This window comes from Myotis lucifugus, unplaced genomic scaffold, assembly GCF_000147115.1.
Source record: "Myotis lucifugus unplaced genomic scaffold, Myoluc2.0 scaffold_437, whole genome shotgun sequence".
NCBI classification, from domain to species: domain Eukaryota; kingdom Metazoa; phylum Chordata; class Mammalia; order Chiroptera; family Vespertilionidae; genus Myotis; species Myotis lucifugus.
Window position 1 is genome coordinate 103,295 of NW_005871485.1, and position 20,076 is coordinate 123,370.

General features: G+C 54.0%; 1 protein-coding gene across 5 annotated transcripts in view; it reads right to left on the minus strand.

Annotated features, from left to right (window-relative positions):
- ARRB1 (arrestin beta 1) overlaps positions 1–16,892 on the minus strand; it is a 71,806-nt gene extending 54,914 nt beyond the window's left edge. The window contains exons 1-2 of one of the 5 annotated variants that reach the window (XM_023744216.1): positions 16,748–16,892; positions 15,222–15,306 (exon numbers count right to left, since the gene is read on the minus strand). In XM_023744216.1, the coding sequence (XP_023599984.1) occupies positions 15,222–15,258 (37 nt within the window). In that variant the 5' untranslated portion in view covers positions 15,259–15,306; positions 16,748–16,892. Of the gene's footprint in view, positions 1–13,446; positions 13,773–15,221; positions 15,307–16,747 lie in introns of those variants that run through there. The other 4 variants (XM_023744218.1, XM_023744217.1, XM_023744214.1 and 1 more) reach the window with 4 other exon arrangements.
- Between the last annotated feature and the right edge of the window lie 3,184 nt (positions 16,893–20,076).

Here is a 20,076-nt window from a genome sequence, read left to right on the forward strand (position 1 = left end):
CAGGCATGGTCACAGTGGGAGCCCTCATCCTTCCTCCCTAGAGATACATTTAGGCCTCAGTTATATTTCAGCTCAGGCCCAGAAAAGCAGGAAACCAGACCAGCGACCCCATGGCTGACCTCAGGACCAGCTGCATTGAATAATGACCCCCTGCCTTGGTGCTGACCAATCAATCAGTGGAGACCTGACCCTGAAAGGACACACCTGGAAAGCTGCTGAATGTTCTATCGAGATCTTCCCCTGGGAGCTTCCCTAAAACCTCCACCCCTAAAATTCTTAGGCCAGAGGACCCAGCACACTGTCCTGCACTGTCCCACACTGTCCCGCCTGTGCTTTGCCTTCCCCCTCTCCTTCCCCCAGGCGAGTTACATTAGCTTCCTCCCAAGCTACTTGAGCCCTTCCTTTACCTCTATAACTTGTTTTCTAAGCCCATTTTCCCCCTATAAATTGCTCCTTCTACCTCTGTGATTTTCCAAATAAATGTTCTCTTATAGTTTGAATCTTGGCTCTGAATTTTTTCCTAGCCAGAACCCAAATACGTACTGAGGTTGCTGAACCCAGGTCCAGTCTGACCCCACCAGCGGAACACCTGGTGCCCTGCCCACGGCCCACAGCAAAAGGAATGAATGAATGAACAATCCCTCGGTGATTTCCCAATTTCTAGCCATCTTCTTTAGTCTGTTTTTCGACACAGCCACCATGTGAACCTTCCCTCCTGCATCCCCTGCAAGCTGTGTGGCTTGGAGCAAGTTGTTTCATTTAGCTGATCCTTGATTTCCTCACCTGCAAACAGGGACTACTTATGGGGCAATTAGGAAGATTCAAAGAGAAGCATGTACCAGCCCCTCAAGGGCTAAGGAGGAGTCCAGGAAAAGCACTTCTCTTTGGCCCTCAACCCCACCCAACCCTCCCAGCCTTAACCCTCCAACCCCAGTCTGTTCCAAGAGCTGGAGGGAAGAGCCTCGCCCCTGGGCTGGCCCCTGGCTAGATAGAACTGTTTATGCCAAGCCCAGCCTCCCAGGGACAAGTTATTTGCTCTGCTTGTAATTAATTGCAGAAGGCCGGGCTGGGTAATAAACTCTGCTGGGGAAACATAAACAGTTTGCACAGAGCTCCAAATCCATTGTGAGGCCGGCAGAGAGGGTCGGAGGAAAGGAATGTTCTCCCCAGTCTCCTCCTAGCCAGAGGCAGTGAGGTCACTGAAGGTCAGGACTGGAAGGACACTTCCGAGATCATTGGGAAAACAGCAGCTGACGTGACTGGGCGCCTACCTTGTTCCAGGCACAGCTGAGCACTTGATTGTCTGGGACCATTATTTTCCTCATTTTAAAGAAGGAGACACTGAAGCTGAGGGTGGCAGGGTGACTTGCCTCAACTAGAAAGTGGCTGGGCTGGACGGGACACCAGGCCTGACTTCAGAGAAGGGAAAGGAAAGGAAAGGACAGCCATTCGTTCAACAAAAATGTATACAGGCCTCCTGTACCAGGCACCGGGGCCTGGAAACACAGCTCCAGCGGCGCGTGCATTCCAGTGGGGACGATGCTGACTACATAATGATTCACTCAGGGGTGCTAAGAAAAAAGAAAACGAAGTCCCTTCTGCAGCAGGTCACAAGGGCCATTTGAGTTCCGCAGTGCAGAGACCACACAGTAGGCCTCAGCAGGAGCACACAGTAGGTGCACAGTGAGTTTCTGTCTTTTCTTTGGGCCAGTGCAATTTCTCACCAACCAATTCAAAGTGTTTCAAAGGTACTGTGCCAGAGCTGGGGGCATAATGATGGAAGAACAAGACATAACCCCTGCCCCCAGGGAGCCCACAGTCCAAATGTGGGTAAAGAGTAAAGTGCAAGACAGGTTGATGAGGGTCCTGGGACAGAAAAAAAAAAGGACAATCAACATTTATTGAGCAACTTTTTGTGCCAGGCACTGTGCTAAGCCCTACATTATCTCCTTTGAGCCTTATTACAACCCTGGGGTAGAGAGAGAATGCTATCATCCCCATTCTAAAGATGAGAAAACTGAGTTTCAGGGAGATTGCACAACTGGCTCGTGTTCACAGGCATAACAAGTCATGGGCATGTGGGATCTGAAATTTGGCCTGACCCCAAAGCCCATGTTCTTTCCTCGTAGCCCCCCCCACTCCAGTCTCCTCCCTCCCCATCATGAAGGGGGCACTAGGTTGGGAGGGACAGGAGGCAACCACCACTCAGTAACCCTCCCCGACACTGCTGGGGGAAGCAGAAAAGGTCAGCTCAGTCCACCACCCACCCTCCCCACCCCATCCCCCACTCCAGCCACCCCTGGACTTCACTGACAGGTCAGGCTCCTCACTCAGCCCCAATGCCCAACCCCAGCCCAGGAGCAGGAAGGTCAGTCCGGACTTCCATCCTGCCCTTCTCCCACCAAAGGGCCTGAGCCTTCCCAGGGAGCTGAACTTCACAGCTTATAAACACTTTTACCCTCTTAGCACATCTTAACACCCCCACCCACCCCCAGCTGGATCCCCAGCCGCCAGCATCAGGCACAGCACAGGTGAATCCACAGGTGAACCAGCTCCGTACCAGTGGAAGGGGTGGGCTCCCCTGAGCCAGCTCCATCGAGCTCCCACCATTTACTGAGCTCCCACGACAAGCCTGGGGCTGTCCAGGCAGCTTTATCTCCCATACGTTATCTAAACCTTCCCACAGCCTTTTTGGGTAGGTATTATGTCCACTTAGCAGATGAGTAAGATTGAGGGCAGAGAGGCCTTTTCCGGTCGGGCTCTTATTTGCACAGCGAGCAGGAGCTGTGAGCTGGGCCTGCCCCAGAACTGGCTCAGCAGGGAGGGCGCCAACCGATGACTAGGTCCACTCGGTGGGATGAGACCTGTCATGCAACAACGTGGCACCAACATCCTGGCACAAAGCTCCACCAGCCAGAGCAGGCACAGGTCCAGGCTTGAATGGTCCTGAAGCTCACAGAGTTTGGAAGCCCCCTTTTTAAAAAAAGCTTTAAAAAAAAATCTCCCTTTTGCACATTTCACAAAACCCCTGGGCATGCAGACGCATTGCTGGGCCTTGGAAAGGGCCCTGGAGCGTGAAGGGCCTGAAGCTGCAGCTGCACCAGCCTCATGGTGAACCCGCCACTGGGCTGGAGGAAGGGCCCAGAGGCGATCTGAGCACAACCCGCCTTCACAAAGGCCCTGCCTCCAGCCCAACAGACAGACGAGGCTCCTGAGGACATTCCTTCTTCTCGTCCTAGCGGTCCAGAAAATGTGTGTGGAAGGAAAGAGGGAGGGGTTGGGGGAGGGGGCATATGCCTCATGGAATCATCTCCAGGCTAGGCATTCCCAACCCCTCATTGAAAATGTATACATTTCCCTTTCCCCAGTTTCAGCCGTTCTCTTTCAGCACCAAGGCCAGGAAGGAAGTGAAAAGAGAGATAGGGCGCTTCTCCTTTGGGTCAGCAGCTCAGGGCTACTTCCTCCAGGGAATCTTCTCTGACTCACTTCCCCACCCAATTCTGGCCCCCGCTGATCTGAGGCCCCTATCAGTTGCTGGGGTCCAAGAGGTATCAAATACACATCTGCCCTCTGGCACAGGAAACTGGGATGTTAACAGCCAGTTACAATACAACGACCCGTCATGGAGGCTGGAAGCCTGCAAGGCCTGAAGGAGCGTGGAGGAGGGGTGCCCGGGCAGGGAGGGAGGAACCAAGGGAAGGCGCCATGCCCAAGCACGCAGCAGGTGCCCAGTACACCATGTCCAATTGAACGGTGTTGACATAAAGTTGAACCTTAAAATATAAGGGAGATTTCATCAGTAGGAGAGGAAGGCATGCCAGACAAAGAGCCTGGCTCACACAAAGGCACAGAAGTGTGGAAAGTACAGAGGCTGTGGAGGAACATCCAAAAAGTCAGTGTAGCCAGAGGGTTGGCTGTGTGGTTGGAAGAGCTGGGAAAGGCGTGTGGGAAGGACTTTGGCACAGACCATGAAGGGCCCCCAGGGCCACCTGAAGAATGTGGACTGTCCTATAAGAAATGGGGAGCAGCTAATCGGGTTTTAAGCTGGGGAAGAACAGGGTCAGATGTGAATTTCAGAACAAGAGGAGGGTTTGGAGGGTTTAGACCAGTGATGACACTCGAACTCATTTTTTTGGGGTTGATTTTTCTTTGTTAAATGGCATTTAAATATATAAAATAAATATCAAAAATATAAGTCTTTGTTTTACTATGGTTGCAAAGATAAAAAAAAATGTCTATATGCGACACGGCACCAGAGTTAAGTTAGGGTTTTTCAAAATGCTGACACGCCGAGCTCATAAGGTTCTCCATCACTGGTTTAGACTGAGCAGAGGGACAGCAGCCAGAATACATGACTACGATAGTCCAGGCCAGAAGTGGGGGTTGGACTGAGCTGGTAGCCATGGGATGGAGAGAAGAAAAACACTTTGGTGATGGGGACACGTATCCATCACATCAGGGTGGGTACCCCAAGGGTTAGGATTAGGATTTCTCTTCTGCACAGAGCTCCCTGCACATACACCCCTCCCCCAGCTCTACACTCCACAGGAAGCTGAGGCTGGAGGGAGCCAGGTCAGTCCGCGTTCAGGGTCAGGGCTCAGTCTGGGACTGGGTCATGGTTCTGTGTTTGAAAGTTCTTCCTATTAAAAACGTTTACTTTTTTTTTTTCTTTTGCAAAATCGACTCTGCAAAATGGTGAACATCAGAGATGGCTGGGTTGTTTCAAGTACCCATGCTGAGTTGCTGTTGCTGAAGTCAGCACTCTAAATAATATGAGAAATGAGTATGTGCATATTAACCACTTGGTTATGCCATGTGATCATCTTTGTCATTTTTTGGATATTTAAAAAAAAAAAGATTGCAAAAAATTATTCTTACTGAATTTTAAAATGCTTCCAGATTTCTTCCACTGCCCTGGGGCTAAATAGACCCATAATAAAATCAGCCTACTAATGTGCTGGGCGCTTTTATTAGCACAGACAGAACAGAGAAAGCATGGAAATGTATGCCCAGAGGCTGAACTCACCACAGACACAAAGCTACTAATAGGGGGTGGGGGGGTGGATGGAGAGAAGGCAATCTATGCTTATCTGCACCGCCCTGGGCCCTCCGAGGTGCAGAGACAGCACACATGTCCCCACAGCCCCAAGCCTGGAGCTGTTTCTCATACTCATGGTTTCCCGGCTATTTCACGTCATTTCTCACCTGGGAACAGTCATCAGACCTCCGCAGGGTCTCTCGGGCCAGTGAAAAGCCTTTGCTCCCTTGCCCTCCACCAACCAGAGGAGACCTGGACGGACCCAGGTTTCCAATGGTGAGTTTGCCGAGCCCAGTGTCTCCTCATAAACCTGCCCCCAGTTCCTCTGTCCGGGTCCAAACACGCACTGGATGCCCTGTGGCAGAACTTCCACTTTCACCCTAGATCAGTGGTTCTCAACCTTCCTAATGCCTCGACCCTTTAATACAGTTCCTCATGTTGCGGTGACCCCCAATTTCATTGTTACAAATTGAACATAATTAAAGCATAGTGATTAATCACAAAAACAATATGTAATTATATATGTGTTTTCTGGTGGTCTTAGGCGACCCCTGTGAAAGGGTCTTTCGACCCCCAAAGGGGTCGCGACCCACTGGTTGAGAACCGCTGCTCTACACGTTGTGGCCTCAAGAAGTCTGCAGATCCAGGACACCGCTTACTAACAGCAGATGAAGCAAGTGCCTGACGCTGCCTGGCACATAGTAGGTGCTCAAGTATCTGATGAAGCAAGTCAGTCCTGGCTGAAAACATCGGTCACAAACCCCACCAAGACAAGTGTCTGCTCTGGCTCACCTCCAAAGCGGGCTCCCTTCTGAGGGGCTGCCTCTGACCCTTACCCACTGGGCTTGCTCTGTCTGGTATAAACTGATTCCCACTGCCCCACTTTGTAGAGTGTGCGGTGATGATCCAGTTCTTCTCCCCCAAAAGACATGAGCAGCCGGGGGCCAAGACTTGTCAGTTTCCTCTTCATACCTCAGGTGCCCAACCCAGAGCCTGCAATATGGCAGATACTCACAGAAGTATTTGTTCATGGGCACCTCCCTGGGAGGGCAGCGGTGGCTGAACAGAAAGGGTATAAGCCAACCCTGAAACCCCTGGCCTGTAGGGTGGGGTGCGGGTGTTCTTTGTTAGATGTTCCCTGCCAACCCCAGGACCCAGGAGGGCCAAACCCCACCCTACGAGAAAGGGCATGTTCTTAAGTGGAGACAGGAGCAGACTGCTCCTTCAATCAGCTTCCCACTGACAGAGAGGCATGCCACTGGGACGGACCCAGGTTTCCAATGGTGAGTTTGCTGAGCCCAGTGTCTCCTCATGAACCTGCCCCCAGTTCCTCTGTCCGGGCCCAAACACTCACTGGATGCCACAGACGGCTTCAGGGACAGGCCTGGCACCCAACAAACACTGAGAAATATTTGTGCACTTGAATGGAACAAACTGAAAAATGCTGGCTATTTGTTCCTCTGGCTTCAGAGAAGCGCCCCTCTGGGGGCACTTTGCAGGCAAATTATCTCAGGACTCTGCCTGTTTCCTCCACTGAGGCTTCTCCCCTTTGTGGTCTGCTCCCAGGAGTGTGGGAAACGGGGCAGTGCGTGGAGACAACGCCAGTGGCCTGCACCAGGGTAGTGCACACAGCTTTCCTCTCGAAATGGTACGGGCAGCACCTACCACCACCCCAAGCAGGGGGATGGTCACAGGGACCTCTCGGGCCCAGGAATTCCCAGCAGAGCTGCACCTCCTCCGTGGCCCTCTGGGGAGAAATGAAAGAGGGAAGCTGGGAGTCGTGCTGAGTTATGTAACAGCTTCCTCAGAGTCAGAGGCCCTGGCTGTCACAGCCCAGAGCTTTGGGGAGAAGTTGGGGGAGGGAAGGTGGCTTTCGTCCCTGCCTTTGCTGCCTCTCCTCCTGACCTCCGCAGACCTGGGCAGACCTCAGACCTGGGCAGGCAGGCGCGATGCTTCCCAAGTGCCCCAGCTCCAAGAGGCGCCTCCTGCTAGGGGCTGGGAAGCAGGAAGGGTTGTTGTCTGAGTGTGTGAAACAGGGATCTGCTGGTTTCCCTGGCAGAAAACCAGGATCTGGGCTCCTCACTGACACCTGGGGGCAGGAGCTAAGGGAGAGAGGCCTCAGGCCCTCCACAACGCCCACCCATGCTCCTAGCTTCCTGCACCCCAAGTTCTCCCCACTTCCTCCTAGAGAATCAGCCATGGGTGAGGGGCTGAAAGGGCGGTGCCCCAGGCTGCCCCAGCACCACTCTGGTCCACCCCTCCCACCCTGGGCAATCTCACTTCCCTTTCCTGCCATCACGTGAGCGGCTCCTCCGGCCCAGATCAACCCCCTCCCCGCCCCCACACACCCAGCTGTGTGCACAGTCCAGGACAGGTTGGAGAGAGGGGGGCAGAGACAGAAAAGCTGAGATCCACTCCAGGTCTTGAATAATAACAATGACTTTTGATCAAGGCCTTACCCTCTCTGCTCCCAGCCACCACTGAACTGACGCCCAGACACTTTAATACCTTCACCCAAGGTCCTGGAGATAGCGAGCAATATTGCTGGACAGCAAAGCCAAGTCTGTCTGACTAAAATCCATACTCCAAACCTCGTGGCTCTAACTTCAGGGAGCCCCATCTCCACACACCTGGGGGTGCTACTTGGGAAATTACTGGACTGTTGGAAAAGACACTGTGCAGGCTCAAATAGTCGCTCACTGAGAACACTAATTTGCTAGGACCATCATGAGGACAGGGCAGGGATAAGGGTATGACCGAGGCCGAGGGCTTGCCTGCTGCCACCACAGTCTTGCCTTCTGATGAACCAACAGCAACTCAATTTCAGGCTGGATCAGACCGGTATACAGTCTGCTCCTTCCAGAGGACAGGGATGCTAGAGGCCACGCTAGAGCACAGCTGCTGTTAACGCCCTCTCCCCTTCCAGCTCTAGAATCAAGAAGGAAAGTTCTTCCCGGCCAGCATAGCTCAGTGGTTGAGCGTCGACCTATGTATGAACCAGAAGGTTATGGTTTGATTCCCTGTCAGGGCACATGACTGAGTTGTGGGCTCGATCCCCAGTGTGGGGTATGCAGAAGGCAGCCAACCAATGACTCTCTCATCATTGATGTTTTTATCTCTCTCTCTCTCTCTCCCTCTCCCTCCCTCTCTGAAATCAATAAAAATATATTGTGTAAAAAAAAAAAAAAAAGTAAAGTTCCTAGACACCTTCTGGGCCAATGTCTCCCCTACTTCCAGATTGATACATGGAGAAACTGAGGCCCAGAGGAGAAAAGCAGCTCTTCCATGGTATCACAGGGACAGTGGAGAAATGGGGTCCTGTCTCCCAGGTCAGAACCCCTCCCCCTGAGTCATGTCACTTTGGTGATGTCTCTATATGGGACCTTCTCTCATCTGCCCATTTATCTCTCTCCTTGCTCCCCTTCCTGCTTCCCTTCCAGCTGTGCACAGCAGGCCCAGGGTCTGAACCCCCCTTGCATAGCTTCCCTCTCATTCTCACATCTGTTCTGAGCCTCACCGTCCCCCACCCCCTTTCCCTCCACTCCTCTGGCCAAGGAGCAAATTCTTGGGTGGTTTAATTAGCTGATTATGACCTCAGCCTGCTGGATGCAATGCCCAGAACTCTGTCCCCAGTAATTAGGTGGGTCTGGGTACTTGCCCAGTGGAAGCCAATGGGAATTCTGTGCTCTCCAGCTGCATAAAGAGCTCCTTGATCAACAGTGGGTCATCGGAAGCCATGGTCCCCTCCTCATGCCAGGTCAAACCACACTGGATAGACTGTAGCCAGATCCAGATGTCCATCCTAACCAGGAACTACCCATTCTCCCGTACCACTGCCCAGACCCAGAAAAGGCTCAGTAATGTCTGAGGATGGCGATGGTGTGGTGAATTTAGCCCACCCTCTGAGGGCCAGGAAAGGACGCTCCATGGATAGGGCACTTATTTAGGAAATAGGATTTGGACAAGCAGAGAGAAGTGAGGATGGCATTCTAGGTGGGAGGGGGGAGCAGCAGGAACAAAGGCACTGAGGCTTGAATGAGCCAGCAATCCCCTTTCCAGGTAGCTCTGGCTTTCAGAAAACACCTTCTCCCAGCAAGGGAAAGCCCTTCATCTAGTGACCTCCACCCTTTGGGTCACCAAGAATAACCTAATGCCTGTGGCTCGGGGCCACCTTTAGACATTTCAGCGTCATCAGTGATGTCCCATTGTTTTCACCAACAATATTGCCTACACCCCGCCCCCGCCCTCCAAGTATATCTTTTCCCAGTGAAATACCTACATTCAGCCTCCTTCGTTCACTAAACAAATATTTATGGAGCTCAGTGCCATGCCAGGTCCGCACAGGTGCTAGGGACAACAGACCCAGGCGAGGTGCCCTTGGCCTCACAGAGAGGACATCCACACGTGTGCAAATAACCAAGACCCACACAGAGAGGTGGGCCAGTGCCAGAAAGCAGGGGGGGGGCAGGGGGCACAACATGTTATTTAACTCATTTAATCCCCTCAGCAACCTACTGTACAGGCACTATTACTACCCCATTTTGCAGACCAGGGAGCTGCAGCAGAGAAAGAGTTAAGTCATCGGGGCAGGTCAGCCAGTTGGTAAGGGGCAGGGCTGGCATTTGAACCAGGAAATCTGGTTTTTGCTAGAGCCTACCCAGTATTCTAATCAGCCTCTAATCTATGCTAATCAGATCACAGAGGAGCCTGCGGACACCCAGGGGAGGGTGTCCGTGAGGAGCGAACAGCCTGGGCAAAGAGAATGCAGGTGCTTAGAGAGGTGGGAGGCTGCTGAGGTGAGGACTTGGAGAAAGCACCACCCATATCACCCAGGCCCAGCAACCTGGCAGTCTCAGCCCCCAGGTCTGTGACAGAGGCCTGAGCTGCCCACTCCCCCACTTCTGGTCCTCCAGAAGAAAGGTCACCCCAAAACACACTAACAGAACACAGGAAAGGGGCCTTATGCAAGACCCAGAGAAGATAAATGCCGTGCCCAATGTCACACGGCAATGAGTAAGCATTAGGGCATAACTCTGGGACCTTCCTGAGATGGTGCATCCCAGCTGTCCACTCCCTACCCTCTCCCATCGTCCTTTTCCAAAACACACGGATGGCCATTGATTGCACAGGCTAGGAGAAGGGGCGGGGGGGGGGGCGGGGAGCTGCAAAAGGAAGCAGTATGCCCCTTCTCTCTGAGCACACCTAGAGGCTAAGGGCCAGAAGGGGAGGGGCCTCCTGCCCCATCCAGTTTCTGGGCCTCTGGGTGCACCCAGAGAGAGAAGCTACACCCTGCACGGCTACTGAGCAGCTCAGACCTTGAGTGCAGAGTCCTGCCTCCCGCTGGCCTGACATCAGCCACAGCACCCCGCCTTGCTCCACACTCTCCCAGTGGTTCTCAACCTTCCTCATGCCACGACCCTTTAATACAGTTCCTCATGTTGTGGTGACCCCCAATTTCATTGTTACAAATTGAACATAATTAAATCATAGTGATCAATCACAAAAACAATATGTAATTATATATGTGTTTTCCGATGGTCTTAGGCGACCCCTGTGAAAGGGTCGTTCGACTCCCCAAAGGGGTCACGACCCACAGGTTGAGAACCGCTGCTTTAGACCAACAGACAGATCCCTCTCCAGACAGACAGAGCCCTCTCCAGGTACAGCGGGCCCCACTGGACTGGCTGTGTTCTCAGCCAGGCCCAGCTCAGACATAGGCCGAGGGAAAGCTGCTCCGTAGCTGTGATGACTTCAGTCATATAGAACTCCAGGGACCTAGCTGGTCCAGTCCCTGGGCCTTGGCCTCCTGGGGGCCTTGTCTGGCACCAGGTCTCCTGGGATGGAACAAGCAGTTCCTCTAAAGTGGGACTAAAGGCCAGCCCCAGGAAGGAGGAGGCCTGTCTCCAGAGAGATGACCCTGCCAGAGCTCCTTGAGGGAGGGGGAGGGGGGGTTGGGACAACAGAGTCCTTTGTTCCCCTCTCAAAGGCAGCCATCCTGTCCTGCCCCACCCCCTGTTCTACATACCCTACTAGGACACAAGCCACCCCTGGGGCAGGATCTCTCCGGCACATAGGAGGGCGGGCACATAGGAGGGCGGGCAGGAGGGAGGATGCCTAGGAACCGTCAGGGATAATGCCTGGTCTAACCCCAGGGATTGTGTTGGAGACATGCTGCACCCTCAGGAGCCCCCATTCTGGTGAGGAGACAGGGCTCCCACCTGCAGAAGTCTGCCTCATGGGGGAGAAACAGGCTGCACTCGCAGGAACCCAATTCTCATAGGAGTGGTACATCCCCGCCCCTCCCAGACTTCCCAATCTGATGGAGGAGACCCCAGCATCCAGGCTAATGTGGAAAGCATGGCTTCCATCCTTAGGATTCCCCAATGGGAAAGACCTAATTTCAGCAATTAGGGAGTCCCTAGGCTGATAGCGGAGGCAAGAAGGGAGGAAGGAGTGCAGTCCAGTCAATAAATCCCTGCTAGACATCTCCTATGGCCCAGACCCAGAGGTGAATAATGACCAGCAAACAGGAAACAGAAATCACACCGAACCACAAGGAGCTCCCCCAGTGGAGAACAGAGCCACCTGGGTATAAATAAATGAGTGAGAAAGTGCCTGGAAACCCTCCACCCCAGCCCCCAAGGCCCTGGCGCCAGGGCTACCACCTCCATCGGCAGCCTCGGCCCTCACACTCGAGTGCCTGCACCCACCATCTGCACCTTGGCATGGGCTCTTCCTTCTGTCTAAAACACCTAAGCCTTCCTCACGCCCAGGACCCAGCTCAGAGGGCACCTCCTCCAAGAAGCCTTCCCCAAGACTTTCAGGAGTCAGCACAGACATGCCTCCCCTGTGACCAGCTCACACTCCCAAAATGTCCCTCCCAGCCCTCAGCTGAGCCTCACGCCCCAGGTCCCCAAACCCTGCTGGGCTCTCCCCACCACCCAGGGCCTCACCCTTCCTCCAAGAGGCTCAGCCCAGCTCCAGGCACGAGGAACAACAGGGTCTTCCCCCTCTCCTCTGCCCCTGGCTTTGTCCTCGCCACTCCACCCAGACCCCTCACCAAGTCAACAGTAAGTGCCCTCTGGCTAAATCCAAGGGGTCTTTCCCCACCTCCTCCTCCTCTGCTGGTCCTTCCCTGTTTCTTTGGCTCCACAGCCTGCCCTGCGTCCTCCCTCCTCTCTCCACCTTCAGCCATGGCCATCGGTGCTCTCCAAGGCCCTAGCTGTCCCTAACTATCCTCTCTTCATAAGCCACACCTTCTCCCTGTGCCATGAGACCACCCTCCCCAAGTCAACTACCGGCTCTAAACAGAAGACTTTCAGATTCCCATCTCCCACTTCCATCCCTCCCCTCCCCCCACCCCTTCTATGTAGAAGAAGCGTTTCTACCATCTTCCTCAACTTGCAGCCTGGATCCTTGCCAAGCTGCTGCCCCCCTTCCTCCCCCCTCCCCCCTGCAGGCCTCATTAGATGGTCAATATGGTCTTGCTGGCAGCAGTTCCAGGAAGCCACCCAGGGCACGCTGACCCCAGCCTGTGTTCTTCCATTGCCGCAGCGCTGAGGTGTAGCCAGCCCACAACTCAGGACCACTGAACCCATGCTTCAATCTTGGGCAAGGAGGCCCACGCTTGGAAGGAAGACAGCCATGGAGAGAAGACTGAAGCCCAGAGGCCGGCCTAGAACCGGGGATCATAGACGGTGTGTCAGGCTCAACACTTCTGTTCCCAGCAGCCCCACAAGTGACCCCGGCCAAAGCCACAGGATTTCCCCATGTTCTAGCCAAGATGGGTCACACAGAGCTTAACCGCCAAGAGAGACAACAGCCAAGGCAGACAAGGGCCAAGGCTCACAGACAGCTGGTGGTTATGCGTCCCCATCACACCCACCCTCCTCCCCCACCAGAAAAGAAATGTTCATAAACATCTGTAGGAAAGGAAAATCCATTCCCTCCCACGGCTTCTCGGGAAGTCCCTCCTATTATCTAACTCTGATCCTCCGTGTTGCCAACTGAGTTAGTAGGAACAGCAAGAACCAGAAGGGAGGCACGACTTGAGGATGGGGTCACCAGGGAGCTGGGGGAGGCCAGTTGTGAGCCAGACAAGCCCCCTCCCTCTGCGTGAGAGCATAGAGCAGCAAAGGGACTTCGTGGGCAGACAGGCCTGGGTTCCGAAGCTTGTTGGCTAAATGGCAGTGGACAAATTATTTAATCTTTCCTAGTCTGTTTTCTCATCTGTGACATGGGAACAGCAGTCCCTACATTAATAGGATCGGATCATTGGGAGAACCAAATGAGATCATACATGTAACTCCTGACACATGCCAGACACCCAACCACTCAGCTAAATGGCTCCACCTCCTTATTCATGTTTCTCAGTTCCATCCTCTCCACAGACTTCCTTCAGAGCTCACCTTCTCTCAGGCTCCTCCTCCTCCACCTCCTCACAGGTCTCCTTGCTTCCAGGCCTGCTCTTCCCATCCACTCTCCTTGCCACGGCCAAAGGCCCCCCTCTGAAATGAAAATATGCTCCCATCTCGCCCCTCCTCACACTCCTCCCTGAGTCACTTTCCACTCAGGAGAAAAGCCTCGCTCCTTAGCTTGACATTCCAGGCTGTTGATGACTGGCCTGTGTTTACCTCTTAAGGCTCACCCAGCATCCCCTGCCCAACCCGCAGGCCGCATGTTGCTTCACGCCTCCCAGCCTTTGCACATTCTGCACCCTCGGCCAGGAATGACGTCCCCAATCCCACCCACTTGGCCTCCTCATCCTTCCAGATGAAACTCACTGGCCCCAATGCCACCTCCTTCCCAGGAAAGCTTTCCTCACCATGTCGCCTGCCCAGACTGGGTTGGGACTCCTCCTTAGCCTCTCACAGCACATGTCACCCTGCATTATAATCACCTACTCTGCTTTTAATCTTTTGGGGACAGAGTGGAGCCATTCATCTTGAACCCCCAGCCCTGGCATTCAATCAACATTTGTAGAATGGATCTATGTTTGCTCCCAGAGCACCTTGTGGGAGCAGTCAGCATACTACCTGCCTATAATGAGTCCTATCCGGGTATTTGTTTTTCCCCTTGACCCCAAAGTCCCTAAAGGGGAGTGGCAGTTTCTGAGTAATTCCCATTGTCACTTTCATGTGGGGATGCAAATCCAGGCACAGGGATGGATGTGATGACTCCTAATCCTTAGAGTATTGGATATTTGCCATTTCCTCGTCCAAGTCCGAGATAAAGCAGAGTCCCACTGCTCATGGAACAAGGCAAGGTACAGCCCATTATTGATTTTTACCCTTCTCTTCCAAATTACTCGGGAAACCTGCCTGGGAGGGAGAGGGAGGCCAACTGGGGCTACAGGAAAAACTGACAGGGGAGCAGGGCTATGGTTGGGTGGAGTGTAGCCAGGCCACACCTCCCACCCTGCCCAGTGAACTCAGTAAACACAAGAAGAGTCCTGAAAATGTTAAGGATTAATAGCTCCAGTCTACAGATGGGAAAACTAAGGCCCTGAAAGGTGAGGACAATTGCCCAACGTCTCCAAGGGCCCCCAGTGAGTTAGATGCAGAGCAGGGGGAGTCACGGAAAAGGTCCTGCCTCCAAGAACAGGGTCTCCAAGAGATGCCTGGCTGCTCATGGTGTCCTCACCCTGCTGACAACCCATGGCCGCAGGGGACCAAGTCACAGATAGGCTGAGGGGCTGAGTCACCCTGATGGCGAAGCAGCACAGGAAGAATGAAGGAGAGGAGGCTCCTGACTTCCTGCCGGGAGAAAAGTCTCACCTCAATGGTCAGGGGGACATGGATGTGGAAAAGAGTCACACCCTCCTGCTGAGGACAGAGACCTGGGTCACAGGGGGTTAGCCATTAAGGTGCGTGCAGACACCTCACAGTCCTCTGAAGCCTCTAGCACCAGCCTGGGCCTCCACACACAGAGCAGGGCACCCCCACCTGGCCTCACACCCAGGACCCCCCGGGGGCATGGCAGGGCCCAAGACCAAGCCACAGAGAAACGGGACCAAGTGGGCTCCAGTGTAGGCCCTGCCTCTGGCCCCTGCTTAAGCAAGTCAGGTAACCTCTCTTGCTCTGGTTCCTCTTTAAGAAAACAGGAAGAGGAAAATTAACCCCCTTGAAGAGCTGTCAGGAGGATGGCTAGGAAGCAGTTTCTAAATCTTAGGAGCACCAGTTACCTCTGAGCCTCAATTTCTTCTCCTGGAAAATGTCCATGATCTCTGGAAGACCTCTCTCATGCTGCTGAGAGAGTGTGTCAGGTGGCTGTGGGTGTGAAACTGCCTTGTCAGTGGTCCCACGACATGATGACCACTGCGGGTCATTGCTCCCTAGCCCATTAGCTCCTGCAGCACACATCTTTGATCCCCGCACCATGCCTGGTACACAGCAGGGGCTCAAATAATTATTGGAAGCAAGGAGAGAGGGAGGGTGGAAAAAGGGAAGAGAAGAGGAAGGAGTGGGGCACACAAGGACAGGAGAGAGGAAAGAAAGAAAAAATGCAAGAAGGGTGGCAGAAGAGGTAAGAGGAGGAGGTAAGGGAGAAGCTTCTATCAGAACTTAGGGAAGTGGGCAGACTGAGGGGGCAGAGCTAGGGTGCAAAGCTGAGCACCTGACCAGGGCTATCCCCAGGGGCCACCCTGCCCCAGCCCCAGCCCCAGCCCCTTCCCCTTTTTGTCCCAGTTTTCCACTTCAGAGGCATATCCTCTCCCTTTCTGAGTCAGGGCAGGCTCCTCAGAGAGGAGCCCCTGTCCCACCTCCAGGTCCAGACAGATCCTGGCCAGCCAGCCAGGCCTCAGGGGGGTCAGAGGGAAAGGAAATAGAGTGGATAGGATGCGTTTTCCCAGGCTCCGGGGGCCTCCCACTGTGTGATGTGTGTGTTTCCACCTCTCTCCATGTGGGGACTGGAGTGAGTGTGTCAGCAGCCCCGGGTCTCTTAGCTGTGACCATGGGGTGCCGGTCGGTGTGGGCATTAGTCTGGTTTGTGTCTGCTGGGGTCAGTGTTGGTGAGGTCTTGCGAACACCGTGTTAGTGAGACAGGTGCCCGCATAAGCAGTCATGTCAGTAAGTCATGTCATACAACCTGTGTATGCCAGTAAGCGTGTCTGTTACAGTGACCTAGAGTGACAGTGTAGGTGTGTACACTGTAGACCAACATGTATGCCAGCATAAAGGTATGTGAGAGTTGATGTGTGCTGGAGTGTGACTGTGTATGCCAACATGACTGTCAGCAAGAATGTGTTGACAAGTGGTACCACTGAGTGTGTGACAGTGTCACTGTGTGTGATCAGTGTGTGGCAGTGAATGTCTGTGTGTGTGTGTGTGTGTGTGTGTGTGAGACAGCATGAGCATGCCCATGGATGAGTGTGTCCGTGTGTCCACATGAGCGTGTGTGCCATTGTGTGTCAGCCTGCCCCGTGGGTCTCTGTGTCTGCTGGCCAGTGCTGGGTGTCAGCGAATGAGTGTGTCTGAGGAGCCATGAGCCAAATGGGGCAGCCGGGTCCTCGCCTCTCGGTGCCCCCGCCCACGGCCCTGCCAGCGACTACACGGGAGCCCTCAGGGATAGAGAACTGAGTGCGGCTGAGCCAGAGGTTGGCGGTCCTAGCATGACCGCGATCGCAGAGCCAGGGCGCGGACTGGAACCCCTGCCCGTGTTCAGGCCCAGGTCAGCCCCGCGCGCACCGGCCCGGCCGCCTCCCGCACTCACCGTGTCCCTTTGTCACCCATGGTCCGCGGCAGCTGCAGGCAGGTCCACGGCGTAAGCGCCCGGGCTGGAAAATTCCCGGCCGGCAGGAAGAGCGCGGGCCAGCCGGCTCCCGGTTCCCTGCTCCGCCTCCTCCGCCCTCCGGCCTCCGCCGCCGCCGCCCCCGCCCCCGCCCCCGCCCTGATCGCCGCCCGCCGAACCGCCCGCGGGGCCGCACAGCACCCAGGCCGCGGCCAGGGGCGTGGAGCAGCGCGGGGAGTGTGCGTGTGGGTCTGTGTGTGCGCGCGTGTCTGTGTGTGCGCGCGCCGCCCAGCCAGCCGCCAGGGTAGGGCAGCTGGAGGCGTCAGGGCCCGCCGGGCCTTTGGGGGTCCACACGGGTGCGTGTCCAGATGCGCGCGCGTGTGGTGTATTTGGTGTGTACGTGAGGGCGCACGCTGGTGTAGATACCGTGCGCGTGTGTGCACGCGAGAGTGTGCTGGTGCGGGTCCGTGTGCACGCCCTGTGCGCGGGCCGGTTAGGAGTGTATGTGTGCGGATGGAGCGGTGTGCACGCCTTTGTGCAGCTGTGCGTGTGTGCAGGCGCGCTCCCCCGCGCACACCGAGGGCAGCCTCTGTGTGTGCGGGAAGGTGAAAGCTGAGGGGCTGCCCACCCCAAGGCCGAGTTCCTGGCGGCGCCCCTGGTGGGGTTGGAGGGGGACTCTGGGTGCCTGGCAAGGCAGTCGACCTCTGCTCCACCCTCCCCTCACCCCAACTCCCCACCCTTCTGGAGAGATAACACCCAACAACCCAACAGAGACAGGAAGCAGGGGTGGAGGGGGCAGGAGAAGACAGCGACAAAGCTGGGGCACTGATGAGGGTGGGAGGGGGACCGGAGGGAGCCGGGGCAGCGGTAGTGGCTGCCTGAAAAGAGGAAGCCGTGAGAAGAGGAGATAAGGAAGAGGGCATAGAGCGGGCCTGCTCTGCCTGGGAGTCTGGCCTGGTGAGCTAGCAGGATGCAAAGTACCTAGCCCAGCTCCGCAGGCTGCTGTGGGTGACCCGGCACATCAGCCCTCTCCAAACATGTAAAGTGGGAAACTAATAGCAGCTTGCAGAATTGGCCATAGGTGTTTGCTAGTCTCCCCTGAGTGCCTGACACACAGTAGGTGCCAAGGAGATGTTAACCCATCCCCCTGCATGCCTCATGGTGTCCTCTGAAATCCTGGCTGAAACCCTGCTTTGTCTGAGTGTGAGGTCTTTCGCTTCTGGGATTTGGCTCATTGGCCCCGATGGGTCCCTAATATTGGCATATTAATGGGAGGAAATGAAGCTATCAGTTACTCTGATGTGATTGTGGGTCTGTAAACATCTCCTGTAATTATGCTCAGAAACAGATACCTATGCTGATTATATAGTCGGGTAAGGATATCCCGGTGGAATTACCATAATTATGTCCAGATGGCAAGTGATTGGGGGTTTGAGGGGCCGATAGGCAGGCAGGGTGGTCCAGGGTCTGGACAATGTTGGGAGCTAGGAGAGTGTGGGTTACGGTTTAGAACCCTCCTCCTGGCCTTGGTCTCTGGGCATCACCCTCACTCCCACAGAGGAAGGAGAGGAAGCCACCTGCTGTTTCCACTAAGGGCCGAGATCTTGAGAGGAATCTACCAGTCTTGTCTAATGAGAGGAGGCTCACTGTGTGAGCCAGAGAGGATCCTTACTAAGATGGAGAGGCCAGTTTCCCCACCTAGAAAACAGAAGTTCAACCAAACCACATGATCTCCATTCAGACACTCTCTGCCTGCACACAGTTCTTCCCAGCCCAGTTTGGCAAGCATGGCTCTAACCTTCTAGGGATGCTGAACAGACTGGTAGCCTGTGGAGTCAACATGCAGGATTTCAAGTACATCCCGCTAGCCCACAAACTTCACAAGGGGGTGTACGGTGTGCCCGGCACTGCTTGATGCTCACAATTCTATGAGATAAATGTTCTTTTCCCTTTTTTATAAAAGAGCAAACTGACACTCAGAGAAGCTCAGTAGTTTGCCGAAGGCCATAGGTTCATGTGGACCTTGGCCTCTGACTTTCCCTCGAAGGCCCTCCCCAAAGGGAAGCTAACATGTAGTAGAGCCAGAACTTGGCCCTGGATTTACTCCTCATTCAGTAACTGTTCAACGTGCCATACGTGGTTCTAGGTACTTACAAACAGTGATCAACAGGACAGATGGAGCTGTCATTCCAGAGAGGGATGTAGGAGGGGGGGAAGAGGAGTGAAGGGGGTATTTTTACTTTACCTGTCAGGAATACAATCTGTTATGTATTCCTAGTGTAATTAAAATCAATAAAAATGTAAAAGTAGTAATCTTGAGGAGACCTCTATAAATATAAACAATCTAATTTCAGGCAGCGATAAGTGTTAAAAGGAAATAAAACGATGTTCAAAGCATACTGGCGGCAAGTGTTCTTAGGAGAAAGCTCTTCAAGGAGATGACCTGTGGGCTGAGACCTGCAGGTGAGAAGCCAGTGCTGTGTGGTGTGTGGGGAGAGCCAGGGGCAGAGGGAGCAGCAGGTACAGAAGCTGGGCCCTTTGAAGCCCAGGACCAGGGTGCCTGGGTTTGGGTGACGGGAAGAAATGGTGAAGATCATGCAGGGCCTGTGGCTGGAACTAAGGAGTTTGGGGAGCCAGTGGAGGACTTGGGAGATGAGTAACAGTGGCTACTTTACATTTTTAAAGGTCACTCTAGCTGTTGGAAAGAGATCTCTTGGAGCAAGACAAGAACAGAAGCAGTGCACTCTATTATTGCAGCAGGCAAGAGAGAGTGGATAATGGTTTGGACTAGGGTGGTGGCAGCAGAAATGAAAAGAAATAAAGAGATTCATTTATATTTGGAGGTAGAGCCAACGGCACCTGCCGAGGGACAGGGGAGGATCCAGGCTTACTCTAAGGTGTTGGGCAGGTCTATTTGTTCCACCCTCAATGCAGGCCACCTCCCCATGCATTTCTCCAAGGGCACTGATGGTTGAGAGGCCCAGAGGCTCTTTCTTTCCTGTTCTCAACCCATTTGTAATACACCTTCCACCTGAAAACCAGAGTAATTTTTCTAAAAAGCAAGTGGATTCTACTACTGAGGAGATGCTACATCTCGTAGGAGATGGTTATCTTCAAGTAAGTCCCAATTTGAGACAGTCACATGCTTGACTATTTACCACTCACAATAATAATTCCTTTCCGAAAGAGAGAGAGAAATAAAGTATTATCCCTGCTTTATAGATGAGAAAAGAAAGGCTCAGTGAGGGAAAGTGCCTAAGCCAAGGGCATAGCAAATAAAAGGTAGAGCTGCAGCTCAAACACAAAGCCTC